The sequence below is a fragment of the Notamacropus eugenii genome, chromosome 1, assembly GCF_028372415.1.
Source record: "Notamacropus eugenii isolate mMacEug1 chromosome 1, mMacEug1.pri_v2, whole genome shotgun sequence".
Classification (NCBI taxonomy): domain Eukaryota; kingdom Metazoa; phylum Chordata; class Mammalia; order Diprotodontia; family Macropodidae; genus Notamacropus; species Notamacropus eugenii.
The window spans coordinates 630,206,453-630,223,727 of record NC_092872.1 but is presented as its reverse complement, the minus strand read 5'-3'; the positions used below and the strand labels follow the sequence as shown (position 1 = coordinate 630,223,727).

The following is a 17,275-nucleotide window of genomic DNA, read 5'->3' as shown; positions in this document are numbered from 1 at the left end:
CTGTTATCCAGTTTTCCCAGCAATTTTTGTCAAACAATGAGTTCTTATCCCAGAAGCTGGGGTCCTTGGGTTTATCAAACAGAAGGTTGCTATATTCCTTGCCTCCTGCATCTTGAGTGCCAAGTCTATTCCACTTGTCTACCTCTCTGTTTCTTAGCCAATACCAAGTGGTTTTGATAATTGCTGCTTTATAGTACAGTTTGAGGTCTGGTAGCGCTAGGCCACCTTCCCAAACATTTCTTTTCATTAGTCCCTTTGATATTCTGGACCTTTTGTTTTTCCAAATGAATTTTGATATTATTTTGTCCAGCTCTAGAAAGTAATTGTCTGATAGTTTAATTGGTATGGCACTAAATAAGTATATTAATTTGGGTAGAATTGTCATTTTTATTATATTAGCCCGGCCTACCCATGAGCAACTAATGTTTTTCCACTTACTTAAGTCTGACTTTATTTGTGCAAAAAGTGTCTTGTAATTGCGTTCATATAATCCCTGGGTTTGTTTTGGCAGGTAGACTCCTAAGTATTTTATACTGTCTACCCTAACTTTAAATGGGATTTCTCTTTCTATCTCTTGCTGTTGGACTTTGTTGCTAATATATAGGAATGCAGAAGATTTGTGTGGGTTTATTTTGTACCCTGCAACTTTGCCAAAGTTGTTTATTAATTCTAGTAATTTTTTACTTGAATCTCTGGGATTCTCTAGGTAAATCATCATATCATCTGCAAAGAGTGATAACTTAGTTTCTTCTTTGGCTATTTTAATTCCTTGGATATCTTTATCTTGTCTAATTGCTACAGCTAACATTTCTAGTACCATATTAAATAATAGTGGTGATAATGGACAACCTTGTTTCACCCCTGATCTTATTGGGAATGCATCTAGCTTATCCCCATTGCATATAATGCTTGCTGAAGGTTTTAGATAGATACTGCTTATTATTTTATGGAAAGTTCCCTTTATTCCTACATTCTCCAATGTTTTTAGTAGGAATGGATGTTGTATTTTGTCAAAAGCTTTTTCTGCATCTATTGATATAATCATGTGGTTTTTGTTAGCTTTGTTGTTGATGTGATCAATAATGCTAATAGTTTTCCTAATATTGAACCAGCCCTGTAGTCCTGGTATGAATCCTACCTGATCATAATGTATTAATCTCGTGATAAGATGCTGTATTCGTTTTGCTAGAATCTTATTTAAAATTTTTGCATCTATATTCATTAGGGAAATTGGTCTATAATTTTCTTTCTCTGTTTTGTCTCTTCCTGGTTTGGGTATCAAAACCATATTTGTATCATAGAAAGAATTTGGGAGGACTCCTTCTTCCCCAATTTTCAAGAATAGTGTATGTAGTATTGGAATTAACTGTTCTTTAAATGTTTGATAGAATTCACTTGTGAATCCATCTGGCCCTGGAGATTTTTTCCTAGGGAGTTCATTGATGGCTTGTTCAATTTCTTTTTCTGAGATGGGGTTGTTTAAGTAATCAACTTCCTCTTCTGTTAATCTGGGCAATTTGTATTTTTTAAAATATTCATCCATCTCATTTAGATTATCGAATTTGTGGGCATAAAGTTGGGCAAAGTAGTTTCTAATTATTGTTTTAATTTCCTCCTCATTGGAGGTGATTTCACCCCTTTCATTTTTAATATTAGTAATTTGGTTTTCTTCTTTCTTTTTTTTAATCAGATTGACCAAAGGTTTATCAATTTTATTAGTTTTTTCATAAAACCAACTATTGGTTTTATTTATTAATTCAATAGTTTTCTTAATTTCAATTTTATTAATCTCTCCTTTGCTTTTCAGTATTTCTAATTTGGTATTTACTTGGGGATTTTCAATTTGTTCTTTTTCTAGCTTTTTCAACTGCAAGCCTAAGTCATTGATCTCCTCTTTCTCTATTTTATTTATGTAAGCATTCAGAGATATAAAACTTCCCCTAATAACTGCTTTTGCCGTATCCCATAAGTTTTGGTATGTTGTCTCACTATTGTCATTCTCTCGAATGAAATTGTTGATTGTTTCTATGATTTCTTCTTTAACCCAACCCTTCTTTAGAATTAGATTATTTAGTTTCCAATTGATTTTTGGTTTCTCTTTCCATGGCCTTTTATTACATGTAATTTTTAATGCATTATGATCTGAAAAGGATGCATTGATTATCTCTACCTTTCTGCACTGGATTGTGAGATTTTTATGTCCTAGTACATGGTCAATTTTTGTAAATGTTCCATGTACCGCTGAGAAAAAAGTATATTCCTTTCTATTCCCATTTAATTTTCTCCAAAGATCTATCATATCTACCTTATCCAGAGTTTTATTTACCTCCTTAACCTCTTTCTTTATTTTGAGGTTGGATTTATCGAGTTCAGAGAGGGGGAGGTTGAGGTCCCCCACTAGTATAGTTTTGCTATCAATTTCTTCCTTCAACTCCCCCAACCTCTCCTCTAAGAATCTGGATGCTATACCACTTGGAGCATACATGTTTAGTAACGATATTGCTTCATTGTCTATGGTGCTTTTTAGCAGGATATAGTTTCCATCCTTATCCGTTTTGATTAGATCTATTTCTGCTTTTGCTTTGTCTGAGATTAGGATTGCTACTCCTGCCTTTCTTACATGAGCTGAAGCACAATATATTCTGCTCCATCCTTTGACCTTTATCCTATGTGTATCCCCCCGTTTCAAATGTGTTCCTTGTAAGCAGCATATTGTTGGATTATGGCTTTTAATCCATTCTGCTATCCGTCTTCGTTTTATGGGAGAGTTCATTCCATTCACATTCACAGTTATGATTACAATCTGTGTATTTCCCTCCAACCTCTTTCCCACCATTTGTGCTTTTAGCTCTCCCATCTCCCTTCCCCTCCTCAATAGTATTCACTTTTCTCCCCCTCCTCCTGCAGCCTTCCCCTCCTTCTTTTGACCCCCCTCCCTTTTAGTTCCCTTTACTCTTATTGCTTCTTTCCTCCCTTTTAGCCACCCTCCCCTTTCTTCCCCCTTCCCCTCCTACTACCTATAGAGCTAGTTAGGATTATCTGCTTAAGGTTATTGTTCCCTCCTTTGAACAAATCAGATGAGACTACCTCTCAAACAATGCTCATCTCCCTCCCCTCCTTCCCTCTACTATAGTTTTGTACTTCTTCCTGTGATATAATTTGCCATTTTCTGCTTCCCCCTTTCCACACCTCCTATTACATTCCCTTCTCATACTTAAATCATATTTTTGCCATGACATCATTTACTTTATGCCCGTTCCCTCTACATATATCCCTTTTATCATAATAGCTGCACAGTTCTCAAGATTAACAGGTATCATCTTCCCTTACAGGGAGGTAAACAGTTTGCCCTAATTGAGTAGCAAGTTTTTGTTTTTGTTTTTTCCCCTCTGTTTACCTTTTTATGATTCTCTGGAGACCTGCATTTGAAGATCAAATTGTCTATTGAGTTCTGGTGTTTTGGTCAGGAAGCTCTGGAAATCCCTTATTTCGTTGAATGACTTTCTCCTTGCCTGAAATGTTATGCTGAACTTTGCTGGGTAGTTGATCCTTGGTTGAAGTCCCAACTCCTTTGCCTTACGGAATATTGGGTTCCAATTCTTTCGATCTTTTAATGTAGAAGCTGCAAGGTCCTGTGTGATCCTGACTGTGTGTCCTTGATATTTGAATTGTTTCTTTCTGGCTGCTTGTAGTATTTTCTCCTTCACTTGATAGCTCTGGAATTTGGCAACTATATTTCTTGGGGTTTTGAGTTTTGGATCCCTTTCGGGAGGGGAACGGTGGATTCTTTCGATGACTATTTTGCCCTCTGAGTCTAGTACTTCTGGACAGTTTTCCTTGATGATTTCCTGGAAGATATTGCCCAGACTCTTTTCTTCATCATGGGTTTCTGGCAGGCCAATAATTCTTAGATTTTCTCTCCTGGATCTGTTTTCCAGGTCAGTTGTTTTTCCAATTAAATATTTTACATTTTCTTCTATCTTTTCATTCTTTAGATTTTGTTTGACTGATTCTTGTTGCCTCATTGAGTCATTAGTTTCTACTTGCCCAATTCTAATCTTCATCGTAGTGTTTTCTTCAGTTAGCTTTTCCATCTCCTTTTCCATCTGACCAATTTTTCCCTTTAAGGAGCTATTTTCTCCATTTAATTTTTGTACTTCTTTTTCCATTCGACCAATTTTCCCAGTTAGGTTTTGGGTTTCCTTTTCCATCTGATCAATTTTCCCAATTAGGTTTTGGGTTTCCTTTTCCATTTGATTAGCTCTTCCTTTTAGGGAATTATTCTCTCCAGTTAATTTTTGAACTTCCTTTTCCATTTCTTCAATTTTCTTTTTCAGGGTGATGTTCTCATCAGTGAATTCTTTTTTTATAGTTTTAAAATCATTGGCCAGTTTTTCTTTTATATCCTTCTTCAGACGATCCAGGTAATCTAGTTGTGCTTGCAAGAAATTCATAGTCCCATCTGAGGTTTCAGATGGAAGTACAGTCTCAGCTCTAACCTCTTTGGTGTTTGTGTTTTGGTCCTTATCCCCATAGAAAGATTCTATGGTTTTTTCACTTTTCGTCTGCTTTTTCCGATTCATGATGTTGGCTGAGTGTTGTAACTTTTGGTTCTTTCAGTCAGAAGGTACAGATCTTTAAGTTGAGCTGATGTGTGTCTAGGCTAAAAGCAGGCTTTTGTTTTTTGTTTCCCCGATCAACCCTGGGGTTAGCTTGTTAGGTGTGTGGGAGGTGTGGTCTGGTCTCAGGCTATCTCCTCAGCTGACTTGAGGCAAAGGCAAGGTCAGGGGATGGTAATCCCAGCTTCCCTATTGTCTTCCCTTTTCCCCTGGAGGGCTGGGGCACGCCTAGAAGCTAACGCGTGTTCCCGCCCCTCCTGGGGCTCGTCTCCCGGCTCTGAGGCTTGCCTGGGTCTCAGTACGAATTTTCTCTGCCCTGGGTCGTCTGTCCCTCCAGATCGCCTCCACCACAGTAGGAAGAATCCCCCTTTGCCACTTTTCCAGCCTCTGGTGTTATGAGACCACCTGCCCCCTTCTGCTGTTCCCGCTGATCCAGGATTAATCTGGGGAAGAATTTTATGGTTCCCTCAGGGTCATCAGGGGGGAGGAGAGAGCACTTACTGATCACTCTGCCATCCCAGTTCCTGGAAGTTCAAGTAGTGACCCACCGAAGTCCGTCTTCAGGCTGAAGATTTCAAGGACTGCTGCGCTGATGTCTGGCACTCCAATTACATTTCTTATAATCAAAATAAACTTGTTTTCAAATTTCTCCCTTTTCCTTAGTGTTTAATCATTTTCTCTAGTTCTCTGTATGGTCACTTATACCCTTACCTGCTTCAGTATTTCTGCCTTTCTGGAAAAGACATATACCCAAGACCACGAGCTTTGTTCTTATTTTTCCTTTCCTTTCAAAAAATCTCCTATGAGCACTTTTTTTGTAGTCATAGCCTGCTCACTGTTTCCTTCACACAATCTTGGGGGTTCCAAGTCTTTTTTAACATACTACATTCAGAGACCAGGTAGGTTACTGTCTCCTCTTCTTTACACACTTTTTTCCTATCCCCAAACTTTCTTACCTTTAATACATTGTACAGAACACATTCTATTTCCTAGACTCTTAAAGATCTTTTGAATGTTGTCTGTTTATATTCTATAGCAACTGGTTTCCTGTTTCGTCATTTTTGCATACAATCTATTTTCTTTTTAGATTTCCAACTTTTTTTCTTTTAGTTTGCCATCTTTCTCGTGTCTGAAATAGAATTCATTATTGCTCCCTCCAAATCCATTCCTCTTTCTGACTTCCTTATTTCTGTTGAGGGTTCCAACATTCTTCTGGTCATTCAGATTTGTGATTTCCAGGTCATCCTTGACTCTTCGCTTTCCCTCAATTTCTAATTAGTTGCCAAGTCTTTTTCTGGGAAGCTTTAGGCAGCATTCTAAGACTACAATCTACAGAATCTGTACCAGCCTACGATGGTACAAGGAGCTTTCCCATCTGGCAGTTCACTAGACCAACGAATTCACAGATCTTTATCCCTTACACTGTATATATTTTAAAATTTACTTTATATAGGTGCAGCCCCTCTGATTGAAGGGCTGAGGATAGAGGAATAAACTCCTCAAACATTGCTTTCCCAACTAGGTGGTACAATGGCTAGAGTGCAGGGCCTAGAGTCTGGAAGATTTATCTTTCTGAGTTCAAGCCTGCCCTTAGACATGTATCTGACCTTGGGCAGGTCATTTAACCCTGTTTGCCTCAGTTTCCTCATCTGTCAAATGAGTTGGAGAAGGACATGGCAAACCAATCTAGTGTCTTTGCCAAGAAAACCCCCAAATAGGGTCATAAAAAGTTGAACATGATTCAACAACAAACTTCTCTTTAGGAGGGTTCAAAATCTTCCAGCTAATTTTATTTCTTATCAATTGCTCTGCTTGGTTTGGACTCCAAGATCATTATAACCCCCCTCCCCACAAACGTCTCCCTTCAGTTATTTGTTGCCATTTTCTTCCCTAATTAGAATATAAGCTTCTTGAGGACAAGGATTGTTTTTCTTTCTCTTATCTGTATCACCAGTGTTTAACCACTTATTAACGTTTATTTTCCCCCTGGGGAGTAGTTTGCATAGCTCACTGAAAGTATGTACTATGCCATGCAGGGTTACCCAAGACAGATAGGTCATAGTAGAAAGTTCTGACATCAGGCAATGCACTGGAGAAGGGAATGGTCAACCACTCCAGGATCTTTGCCAAGAAAACCCCATGGACAGTACTAAGATAAAAGAGATGACATCTGGCCTCTTAGGTCAGAAAGTATCCAATACGATACTGGGCAAGAGCGGGCTGGTTTTCAAAGAAGCAAAGGAATTAGAGATCAATTGCAGCATTCACTGGATTATGGAGAAAGTAAGGGATTTCCAGAAAAATATCTTCTGCTTCATTGATTACACTAAAGCCTTTGTGTGGATCACAACAAAATGTGGGAAGTCCTCAAAGAGATGTAAGAACCAGATCATCTTACTTATCTCCTGAGGAACCTATATGTGGGCCAAGAAGCAAGGTAGAACTGAACATGGAACAACTGGTTGGTTTTAAGATTAGAAAAGGAGTTTGACAAGGATTTATATTGTCACTTTATTTATTTAACTTATATGCAGAATATGTCAAGTGAAATATTAGGCTGTATGAATCAAAAACCAGTATTAAGGTTGCCAGGAGAAATAGCAACAATCTCAGATATTCAGATTATACCAGCCTAATAGCAGAAAGTGAAGATGAATTAAGATACCTCTTGATAAGAGTGAAAGAGGAGAGTGTAAAAGCTGGCTTAAAGTTTAACACACACACACACACACACACACACACACACACACACACACACACAACACCCCAAATCCCTAAGATCTTGGCAACTGGTCCCATCAGTTTCTGGCAAATAGAGGGAGAAGAAATGGAATCAGTGTCAGATTTTATATTCTTGGGCTCAAAAATCATTGCAATCAGTGACTGCAACAATGGAATTAAAACATGCTTGCTCCTTGAAAGGAAAGCTATGGAAAATCTGGACAGTATACTAAAAAGCAGAGACATCACCTTGTTGACAGAGGCCTATTAGTCAAAGCCATGATATTTCCAGTAGTAACATATAGCTGTGAGAGCTGGACTATAAGGAAAGCTGAGCTCCGCAGAATTGATGTTTTCCAATCATGGTGCTGGAGAAGACTTTTGAGAGTCCCTGCAACAGCAAAGAGATCAAATCAATCAACATTTAAAGGTTATTCATTGGAAGGTCAAACACTGAAACTGAAATATTTTGGCCACATGATGAGACAATGGGACTCATGGAAAAAGACTCTGATATTGGGAAAGATTGAAGACAAAAAGAAAAGGGGAGGGCAGAGGATGAGATAGATAATGTCACTGAAGCAATGAATACAAACTTGGACACACTTCAAGAGACAGCGGAGGACAGAAGGGTCTGGTGTCCAAGGGGTTGCAAGAGTTGGAAACTACTGAACAACAAAAATGTTTATGGACTATTGACTCTACGGTCCCCCCCAGCTCTAAATCTATGCCTTGGATATCTGCTTTACTGATTGAACTCTACTGATTGAAGATGAGTTAAATAATAATTCCCTATGGGTCATTTACTTACTTGAATATCCTGATCCCTGGGCTATGTGAAAAACGGATCTGGGAAGTGCCGGGGACCATCTGAGGCTTGATGCTATGAGACTATAGCCTTTAAGGGCTGGGTGTTCTAACGGCCTTGACCTCTTTGTTTTCAGTACAGCAAAGAAATTTAAAAGAAAAAAAGTCATTTATTGCAATAAAGAAGCCTGCACTGAAAAAAATACCTCTAGTTTGTGGCTGACCTTATAAATATGCAACAGATCAAAAAAATATGGAAGATGTTAATGAAAATTTTGAGACAGTAACATTATTTCCTCAATACTCATAAAGCATATCATCACAGAACTTCTTACATTTTTACAATACGGCTAAGTTCACCTTCCTGATGTCATGGCCCTCTCCATGTCACTCCCCTTCCTGGTATCACCTCCTCCCTTTGGCCTTATATTATCAAAATGAAAACTTTTGTAAGGACTGCGAATTGTTTGCTCTTGCTTTGATTTTCATATGCATGTTCATTCTTCTTGTAATAAACCTAGTTTTCACATAAGTTTTGTGAAGGTATGATTTCCTGTTGATGTTAATAGAGGTAAACCCTCAGGTGTTGTATATCCTGAGAATTCTTGTGCCTACAAAGCAGTTCTATCCAGAGGGGAAACTAAGACCCAGAGACTTTTCTGAGGTCACAAAGACAGCAAACAGTAGAGCCAGAAATTGAATCCAGGTCCTCTGACTTTATATCTAGTGCTTGCACCCCTAAACCATGCTAAATTAAAGGACAATGAAAAGAACAAAAGAAGGTGGCGGCAGGTTTAAGAGGTTTAGGGACCACCCCCTCCCCCCTAAGGACTGAAGTGCAGGAAAGGGTTGTCTGTAATGAATTCTTGGACTCAAGCATTCTTTAAGTCAAGGTGACAAAGGTTTATTGTAATGCTTTGGGCAGAGTCCTTTAGGGAACCTGTATTCCCTAAGAAACTTGCAATTTAGCATGAATGATGCTAAAGTTTACATAGGAAAAGTAGTGGATTATCTGGCAGATATGCTAATTAGGTGATAATTTACAACCTTTATCATAGGCCAATTTACAACTTATAACTGTGGTCATCCACTACTGGAAACCAGGGGAAGGGGTTTCTCAGGAATGTATTTTTGGTCTGTTACTCTCTAGTAAGATAGCTTTGAGAATTGATGTGTGTAGTTTGACCTGTGGATTGAATATAATAACTTTGGGATTGATACATGATAATTCTGTGATTACAAGATAGTCCTGTTTTTACAAGAGAATTTCTTCAGAGGTCAACTTGTTCTTGTGATGGGGAAAGATTGTTTTACTGGAGTCCACTCATGAGTAATTGTGGGGGGAAATAGTTCGTCTTACTGCGACCCACTCATGAGTTCTTGCTAGGCATAGTGTCCTTGGGTTGGAGAGAAAACCGTGAGGGATAACGTTTTGAAGCTAGGGAGAAATGTGATCTTGGAATTGGGGTCCAAGCACAAGCACCCAAGCAGCCCATCAGCGGGAGATAGAAACAGGAAAGGAAATTTGTAACAGTGGGAAGGTCTAAGAGATGAAAGAAGACATTCCTCAAAATTCATTTCCTGCAGGGTCACCACTTTCTCTGTTTGCTCAGCACCCAAGGGGCTCCATTGGCGCTTAATTTCTTTGGGCTGGTTGAAAGATTTCCAGGTGTTGTGTAGAACCTGTCTCATGGGCTTCCTGATGGCCACATGGTTTTCTCTCCATGCAGACCTCCGCACTGGGCAGAAGCTCAGAGGGTTTGGATTGACACACAGTCACTCCGTAGGGTGGAGAACCTGAGCTGGGCACTTGTGGAAAGTTTCACCGAGCCTGGAAACAATGTATCCTTACTTTAGTTCCTTTAAGGCCAGACCATACAGCAAGTCTTCCCTGAACCTTCCGACCCTCCCCACCGACCTGGCGCTGGCATCTCACACAGCACTTTGTTTAGAACCTATCCCATGCCCTTACGTACAGTTAAAAACAATTGACTTTTATTTCTCGACCCTCTACCAGAGCCGTGAGCTCCAGGAGGGCAAGGGCGTTGTTTTGTCGGGCAATTCGGTGCGGTGGAAAGGGCCTTGCTCTAAATCTTTCCCCCGACGCTGACTTGCTATGTGACCTTGAACATCATTTCCCCTAGTCCGGGCCTCAGTTTCCCCCTGTGCCAACTGGGGTTTAATGAATGAATAAACAAGGAAGTGGACCCTTTCAGGTTTCAGCCTGGGATCTAAACTCAGCATTTAGCGCAGACGGCTGAATTTTCGTAAATGGTTGAGAAACCCAGGCGTCCTGCGGTGGGCTGATCCTCAAGGTGGGCCAGGACGATAAGACAGAAAAAGCGACTGGAGGAGGATTCGGCCACTGCCACCAGTAAATACGGTAATGCAGCCCAGCCGCTCCCCTGGAGGTGGTAGGGGCTGGGCTGGAGCTGACACGCGGCAAGAAGGGGCGGGGCCAGAGGGGATCCAGGGCGGGAAAAGGACAGGCGCCCGCGCGCTCGCGCCCCGGCTAGAGGAACGCGCACGCGGCACGCACAGGGGCTCGGGATGGCGGCGGCGGCGGCGGCCACGGCGGCGGGGTCGATCGGCCCGACGGCTGCGCCAGTGGCGGAGGAGGGCCCCAGTGGAGAGGCAGCGCCGGCGGCGGCCCCTCCTCCGCAGGCCCCGGCGGTGTCGGCCGCACCCCGCTTGTCGCGGTTGCCCCTGGCGCGGGTGAAGGCGCTGGTGAAGGCGGACCCAGACGTGACACTCGCGGGCCAGGAAGCCATCTTCATCCTGGCTCGCGCCGCGGTGCGCGCGGGCGGGACCTGGCGAGCTGGGGGTGGGGCCTGGCGAGCTAGGGGCGGGGCTGGGAGGGACTTAGTGGAAGTGGGTGGAGCTGGGGGCGGGGCCTAACCAGCTGCGTCGGGGAGATCCATGGACAAACTTGGTGCAAAACCTTTTAGGAAAACCTGGGTCTAAAAATCACATCAGACGCTTTTTAGCCGTGCCATCCTGGGTAAATCACTTAGATTTCTTTGAGCCTCAGTTTCCTCATCTGTAAAATGAGGAGGGCTCCTGCACTTCTAGAGCTGGAGAAGACCTCAGGAGCCATCTGCTCTAATCCTCTCATTTCGCAGGAGAGGAAACTGAGGCACAGGGAGGTGGAAAGACTTTCCCCAGATCGTGCAGGTGGGAAGCAGCAGAGCTGGGACTTGCACCTGGGTTCTCTGACTCCAGGACCAGTTCCTCCCCTATCCACTCTCAGTGACTTCTAATTCCCTGACTGTGGTCTGTGTTCCATGATAAGGGAGATGAATCTGATGGCAGTGTGAAGGAGGAGAGCTTAAGGGGAAAGACCTAGAGTAACAATCTAGGGTGGTGGTAACGGGGGCTGTGTAAGATTAAGTGCACAGGACTTGGTAGCTGATTGGATGCGGAAGGTGAGGGACAGGGAAGAATTAAAGATGGATAACACCAAGGTTTTGATAGGAACAGTGAAATTGGAAGGAGGAGCAGATTTTAGAGTTAAGATGTCATTCCAGTTTTGTGCATGTTGCTTTTGAGCAGCTGTCGGGACACTCAGGGGCAGATGTCCCTTGGGCAATTTACAGGTTTTAGATCTGAAAAAGATCTTATTTGTAGACACCAGAGGCTGGGAGAGAAATGAAGGGTAGAGATGATCAATTTGGGATTTTTCTATGATAGCTATACTGCTAAATTCTGTTTCTCGGTCATTTTCAGTTGTGTCTGACTCTGTGACCCCATTTAAGGTTTTCTTGGCAGAGATACTGGAGTGGTTTGCCATTTCCTTCTCCAAAATAAGTTGTTTTAGGTGCCACTTTTTAAGGAAGGACAATGACAAATTAGAGAATCCAAAGGAGGACACCTTGGATGCTGAGTGGTTTCAAGTTAATGTCCAGTGAAAATTATTTGAAGGAATTGGAGAGGTTTAGTCTAGAGAAGAGAAGGTGTACATGTGGGAGATGTGATAATTATCATAAAGTATTTGAATGACTGTCACATGGAAGAGGGATCAGGGGTTCTCTTTGGCCCCAGGGATCTAAACTAGGAGCAAAAGGTAGAAATTTCAACGATGCAAATTTAGACTTGAGGTGACGAATAACTTACCAGTTTTAGAGCTGTGCAAAGTGGAATGGACTACTTCAAGAAGTATTAGGCTCTGCCCCTTGGGAGCTCTCCCAGAGAGACTGGATGAGTACTTGTGGGGATATCTTACTCTGTATTTACTTTATATACTTAGTAGTATTCATGCTATAGTCTCTGGTAAGTTATAAGCTCCTTAAAGGAAGGGACTGTTAATTTTCTTAAGTCGGTATCTCTAGGGCCAAGAATAGTTCCTTGTTTCTCGCCCTTTACCACCACTCTCTTAAAAAAGTTTTTTTTGGCATTTCTGATTTCATTCATATAGGGAACTTCTGCTGAGGATATTTACTCTATCAGCAACTTTTCTACAATTAGTACTCTTCAAGTATGTTACTTCTGGCATTCAAAAGTTGTGACTTACCTAATCTCTGAAATTCTATAGGAGTAAATGAGATTGCCAAAAGAGAAAGCATATCAAGATGAAGGCTAAGCGCAAAACCTCATCAGGCACCCTCCTCTCTCCCTTTCCATACCTCAAAGAGCTGAGAAGAGATTGAGGAGCCAGGAAGGAGACAAAAGAGTGGCTAGAGAAGTAGGAAAACCAGGACAGTGGTGTTTCTGAAACTAAAGGAAGAGGAAAAGGGATTTATATAGGAAAGGTGTCAATCAGTGCTGTATCCTTCAGAGAGGTCAAGGACATTGATGGCCTTTGAGAGAGCAGTTTTAATAGAATACTGTGGTTGGAAGCCAGATTGCAGGAGGATCAAGTCTGACTTTGAAGGGATGAAAAGATAATGCAGTAGCTAGATGGGATAGAAGGGTCAAGGGAAAGCTTTCTAGGATTGGGGAGTATGTGTGGAAAGGGAGATATTGAAAATCCATGAGAGAGAAGGAATGATTTCGAGAATAAGGTCCTAGAGGCAGGAGGTTATGGGATCAAGTCCACTGGCTAGAAGACTAGCCTTAGTAAAAAAATAAATATATCTTCCTTTGAAAATGAAGGGGAGGAAGATAGAATGGGTGCTGATGCTCAGAAGCTTTGAGGAGTAATAGAGGGAATTTAAAGGCACTCCAATGTCATAGGGCACCTAGGTCGCACAACGGATGGAGTGATGGGACTGAAGTCAGGAAGACTCATCTTTGTGAATTCAAATCTGGCCTCAGACACTTACTAGCTATGTGACCCTGGACAAGTCGCCACACCCTGTTTGCCTTAGTTTCCTCATCTGTAAAATGAGCTGGGGAAGGAAATGGCAAACCAGTCCAGTATCTTTGCCAAGAAAACCCCAAATGGGGTCACGAAGAGTCAGACATGACTGAAACAATTGGACAACAACCCATTTGATAGCCTTAATCTTCTCAGTAAAGTAGAAAGCTGTTACCTGTTGTAAATGCTGAGGTTATGTGTATGATTGGGGGCTTGAGGAGAGAGGAGAAGTTTAGAACAGTGACTATGGGGAATTAGATAAGGAGTCAGTAAGAACAGGGAAGGAGTGTTGAATAAGGTTGTATTGATGTCTTAAAACTGACCACCTCCCTCTTCTTCTCTCTCACCTTCTGACCTTCTGCCTGCTTTCACTTGTCAGCAAGAAGCAGAGTTCTCCTACTTCATGCTGGGCCTCAGTTATATGATCTTTACTTTTGCCACAGGAACTGTTTGTGGAGACAATTGCAAGAGATGCCTACTTCTCTGCCCAACAAGGGAAAAGGAAAACTCTCCAGAGGAAAGACCTGGGTAAAGTCTCATTGTGTTTGTTTTTCATTCTACCTATCCAGAGGGTGACAGGGTCACATGTCTGAAATGCCCACTTTTAAGGTCTGTTAGCTTCAGGATGTGGGGAGGTGGGTTGCAAAGTGGGCCAGGAAATGAGGGTGCTTGGCAAAAGGGGAGTGGTGGCAAAATGTAAGGAGTATGGGGGTATCAATGAAAATTTCACCAGCTTTGAAATTTTATATAAGACTGGCCTCAGTACCATGGTTGATTGTATTTTAATCTTGTGACTGGACTTGGGGAGTATGTAATCTTACTGTCCTTTTAAGCTGACAACATCCTAATTTGTTGAGACCATGTTTCATCATTTTTTTTGTCCACACCATTTTCCAGTTCCTCTTTATCTGCTGCTTTTTTCCTGTCCCCGCCCCCAAAACTTGCCATTTATAACTTTCAGACTAAAGAGGGTACAGGTTTGAGTTCAGACACTCTACTGGTGTTGTAAACAGATACCTTCTTTTCCCACCTCACTAAATGTTTCCTAGGGTTTCTTATACTCACTAATATCTCTGATGGTGAGGAACAACAGTATGCCCCAGAATTATTATTCCAGGACTGAATAGGGTATATCTGGACTTCTTTTGGTTCTGTTGCCAAGGGGCTAAAGCACCCTTTGTCTGCCTATATCAATTGTATTTTCCTTTTCACCTCATGTTATAGATAATGCAATAGAAGCTGTGGATGAATTTGCTTTTCTAGAAGGTGAGTTTTCTGTCAGTGGGTAAACATTCTTATTCTTTTTATTCTACATTAATAGTTTGAGCTCTGAACCTCATAGTAGAAAGTCATAGTGAGACTTTTTTCTTATCTATGGAAAGACTTTTAACTGTCAGGTCCCTTACTTGGGGAACTGGAACTTCTTCATGACAAATGCTAATAATTGAAGAGTGATGGGAGATTTAAAGCCCACTGAATATAATTAATACCTGTTTATTCCCCCTCATCAGTCCTAAGTTATCTTTCTCCTATTTCCAATGTTTGATGCAAACATGGTTCCTAATTTAGCAGTTTACACATTGTCTATTAGCCCATCTTTTTCCCTTTCAAGGAATTTAAATGGCATTTAAAATGATTATTTTGAGGCAATTAATTGGAAACAGATTTCTTAATCTTATCTATTTGCCTATGCCTTTAATCATGTTGTCCACCTTCCTCTGAGAGGCAGCAGGGTATAGTGAATGGATAGTAGCCTGCCCTGGTGTTAGGGAGACCTGACTTCAATCAGCTCATACCTCTGAAACCTCCTGGTGGTGTGGCCCTGGCTAAGTCATTTAACTTTTTAGGACCCCAGGAATTTCTCTGGGACTCAGTTGCAGAGAAGGGGCTGATCTACTCTGCTAGAGGAAATTTCCTTATCAGGAGTTTTCCATATCACTGAATTCACAGGTCCAGGTCCATGCCACCCTAAATATTTGTACTCAGAATATTTAGGGGCAGCTTCCTAACTTTTTGTCCATTTGTACCAAAGTAGAATGGGTTGGTTCAGGAAGTCATCAGTTCTATCCCAGTGGAGGCCCTACAGCAAAAAATAGATGACCCCTTGCTAAACAGGTTTTAGTAGAGCTCCCTGTTTGGGTGGTTTGTATGTATTTTCTTGGCTCTACTTATACTTTTGTCATTATTAGCATCTCCTATCAAGTCTTCATGCTCTCTCCCTCGGGGTGCAGTAACACTCCATCCCATCCATGAGCCCATCTTGTTTTTCTTGGCTCCCTTCTTCCTCTGTCTCATTTGATTCTCACAGTAATCTGGGATGGGGTCTGGGTGCGGTGGGAGGTGTCTGGCTTTATCCTGGCTCCTCTCCACCTCTGGTCCCTTCTGGAGCTTCCTGCTTACAAGGCAGCCCATCCTTTTCTTTGGAACTGTTTGCATGTGTGCTCTTCAGAAACATTTCTCCATGTTCTCAGCCACTGATTCATTTAGCAAACACTTGTTGACTGCCCAGATGCTGGTCTAGGTGTTGTGAGATTACAAAGATGGATAAGACATGGTCCAGTACTTCTGGGACTCTTCCCTCATTGCCAAGGGCAAAGACAAGTTTCTCTTTCCCTTCATTGTAGACAGCTTTGAATAAAGCGTTTTCCTTCATTATACCTCATTCTCATTTGCCTTTTATTTTCCCAGGCACTTTGGACTGAGCTGCATGTGCTCTGCAGATCCTGGAGTCTCTTCTTGAATTCCTGCTTTCTTCCACCTGCTTCAGCTGTGTCTGAACGCTGTCCTAAACAGACTGTTGTCTAGGGGAACACTGTTATTCCATCACGCTCCTCTATTTCTTGTTGCCCTAGTGATCTCCTAAAGGGTGTCAGCCCAAGAATGGGCTGGTTTATGATCACTCTTGGATTTTTTTTTTTAGCAAGTGTCACCACTGCCTGTTTCTGCCCATGACGGGGTTGATTCCACACCTGTTCCCTACAGAGAGAGGCCTTTTGAAAAATGAAGCACAAAATAAAAATGTCTAGACCAATGTGCATTTAAATGTTTCCCTTTTCCTTGACAAAAGTTCCTTATAAGTATAATCTTAGAGCCTCATCCCTTCCCTTTTCCTATTACCCTGTCCCATCTCTTTCTACCAACTATTTGATCCTGTTCTCCTTTTCCTTCTATCTTTTCTTGTTCTAGTTCCTCAATACCTTGAGTTAGGAATGCAGTAGCAGTGTGAGTACAGATAGGGTTGTATGTAACTGTGGTGACTGAAATCCTGATTTCAGGAAAAGGAAGTAGTTTTTTTAATATGCCTTTGTAAACAGTATCTTTTGTCAGAGCATGTGATTGCTGTATAAGGAACTTTTTTGGCTACAGAATTTGTCGGGTGCCAGCGCAAGAGTCAAAGGTACCCCAAATCCTTTAAGTATATAATTGCCATGATATAACAACAATTTAAGTTGTTCTGTGTGAGAAATAGATAGGAGACTCTGGGACCCCAGCATTGGTAGAGTCTGGGAAAGAAATCTTTTTCAGGCATGGATACAGTCATTTGCTAAAAAATCTTAAGTGAATCATCAACTTAAGAGTTCACTGCCTGGTATTTAATACTCTTCTCTGGGGCAGCTTGTGGTGCAATGAATAGAGTACTGGCCTTGACCTGAATTCACATCTGGCCTCCTACACTTACTAGTTGTGTGACCTTGGGCAAGTCACTTATCCTCTTTGCCTCAGTTTTCTCATCTGTAAAATGGGGATAATAATAGCACCTACCTCCCAAGGTAGTCCTGAGGATCAAAATATAACTGTAAAGCCATTAGCACAGTGCCTGGCACCATAGTAG

General features: G+C 41.6%; 1 protein-coding gene across 1 annotated transcript; it reads left to right on the top strand.

Moving 5' to 3' along the window:
• The first annotated feature begins 10,650 nt into the window (after window positions 1–10,650).
• On the top strand, window positions 10,651–16,474 carry POLE4 (DNA polymerase epsilon 4, accessory subunit). The gene is made up of 4 exons (XM_072635249.1): window positions 10,651–10,940; window positions 13,887–13,971; window positions 14,668–14,709; window positions 16,132–16,474. Exons 1-4 carry the CDS (start codon window positions 10,698–10,700, stop codon window positions 16,143–16,145), a joined length of 384 nt encoding a protein of 127 aa, XP_072491350.1. The 5' UTR covers window positions 10,651–10,697; the 3' UTR covers window positions 16,146–16,474.
• The last annotated feature ends 801 nt before the right edge of the window (window positions 16,475–17,275 follow it).

Excerpts from the sequence above, each read along its gene's own strand:
- POLE4 (XM_072635249.1), top strand. The coding sequence starts at position 10,698 with ATGGCGGCGGCGGCGGCGGCCACGGCGGCGGGGTCGATCGGCCCGACG. Across the intron at positions 10,941-13,886 it reads TCATCCTGGCTCGCGCCGCG|GAACTGTTTGTGGAGACAAT; the intron begins GTGCGCGCGGGC and ends CTTTTGCCACAG. Across the intron at positions 13,972-14,667 it reads TCTCCAGAGGAAAGACCTGG|ATAATGCAATAGAAGCTGTG; the intron begins GTAAAGTCTCAT and ends CTCATGTTATAG.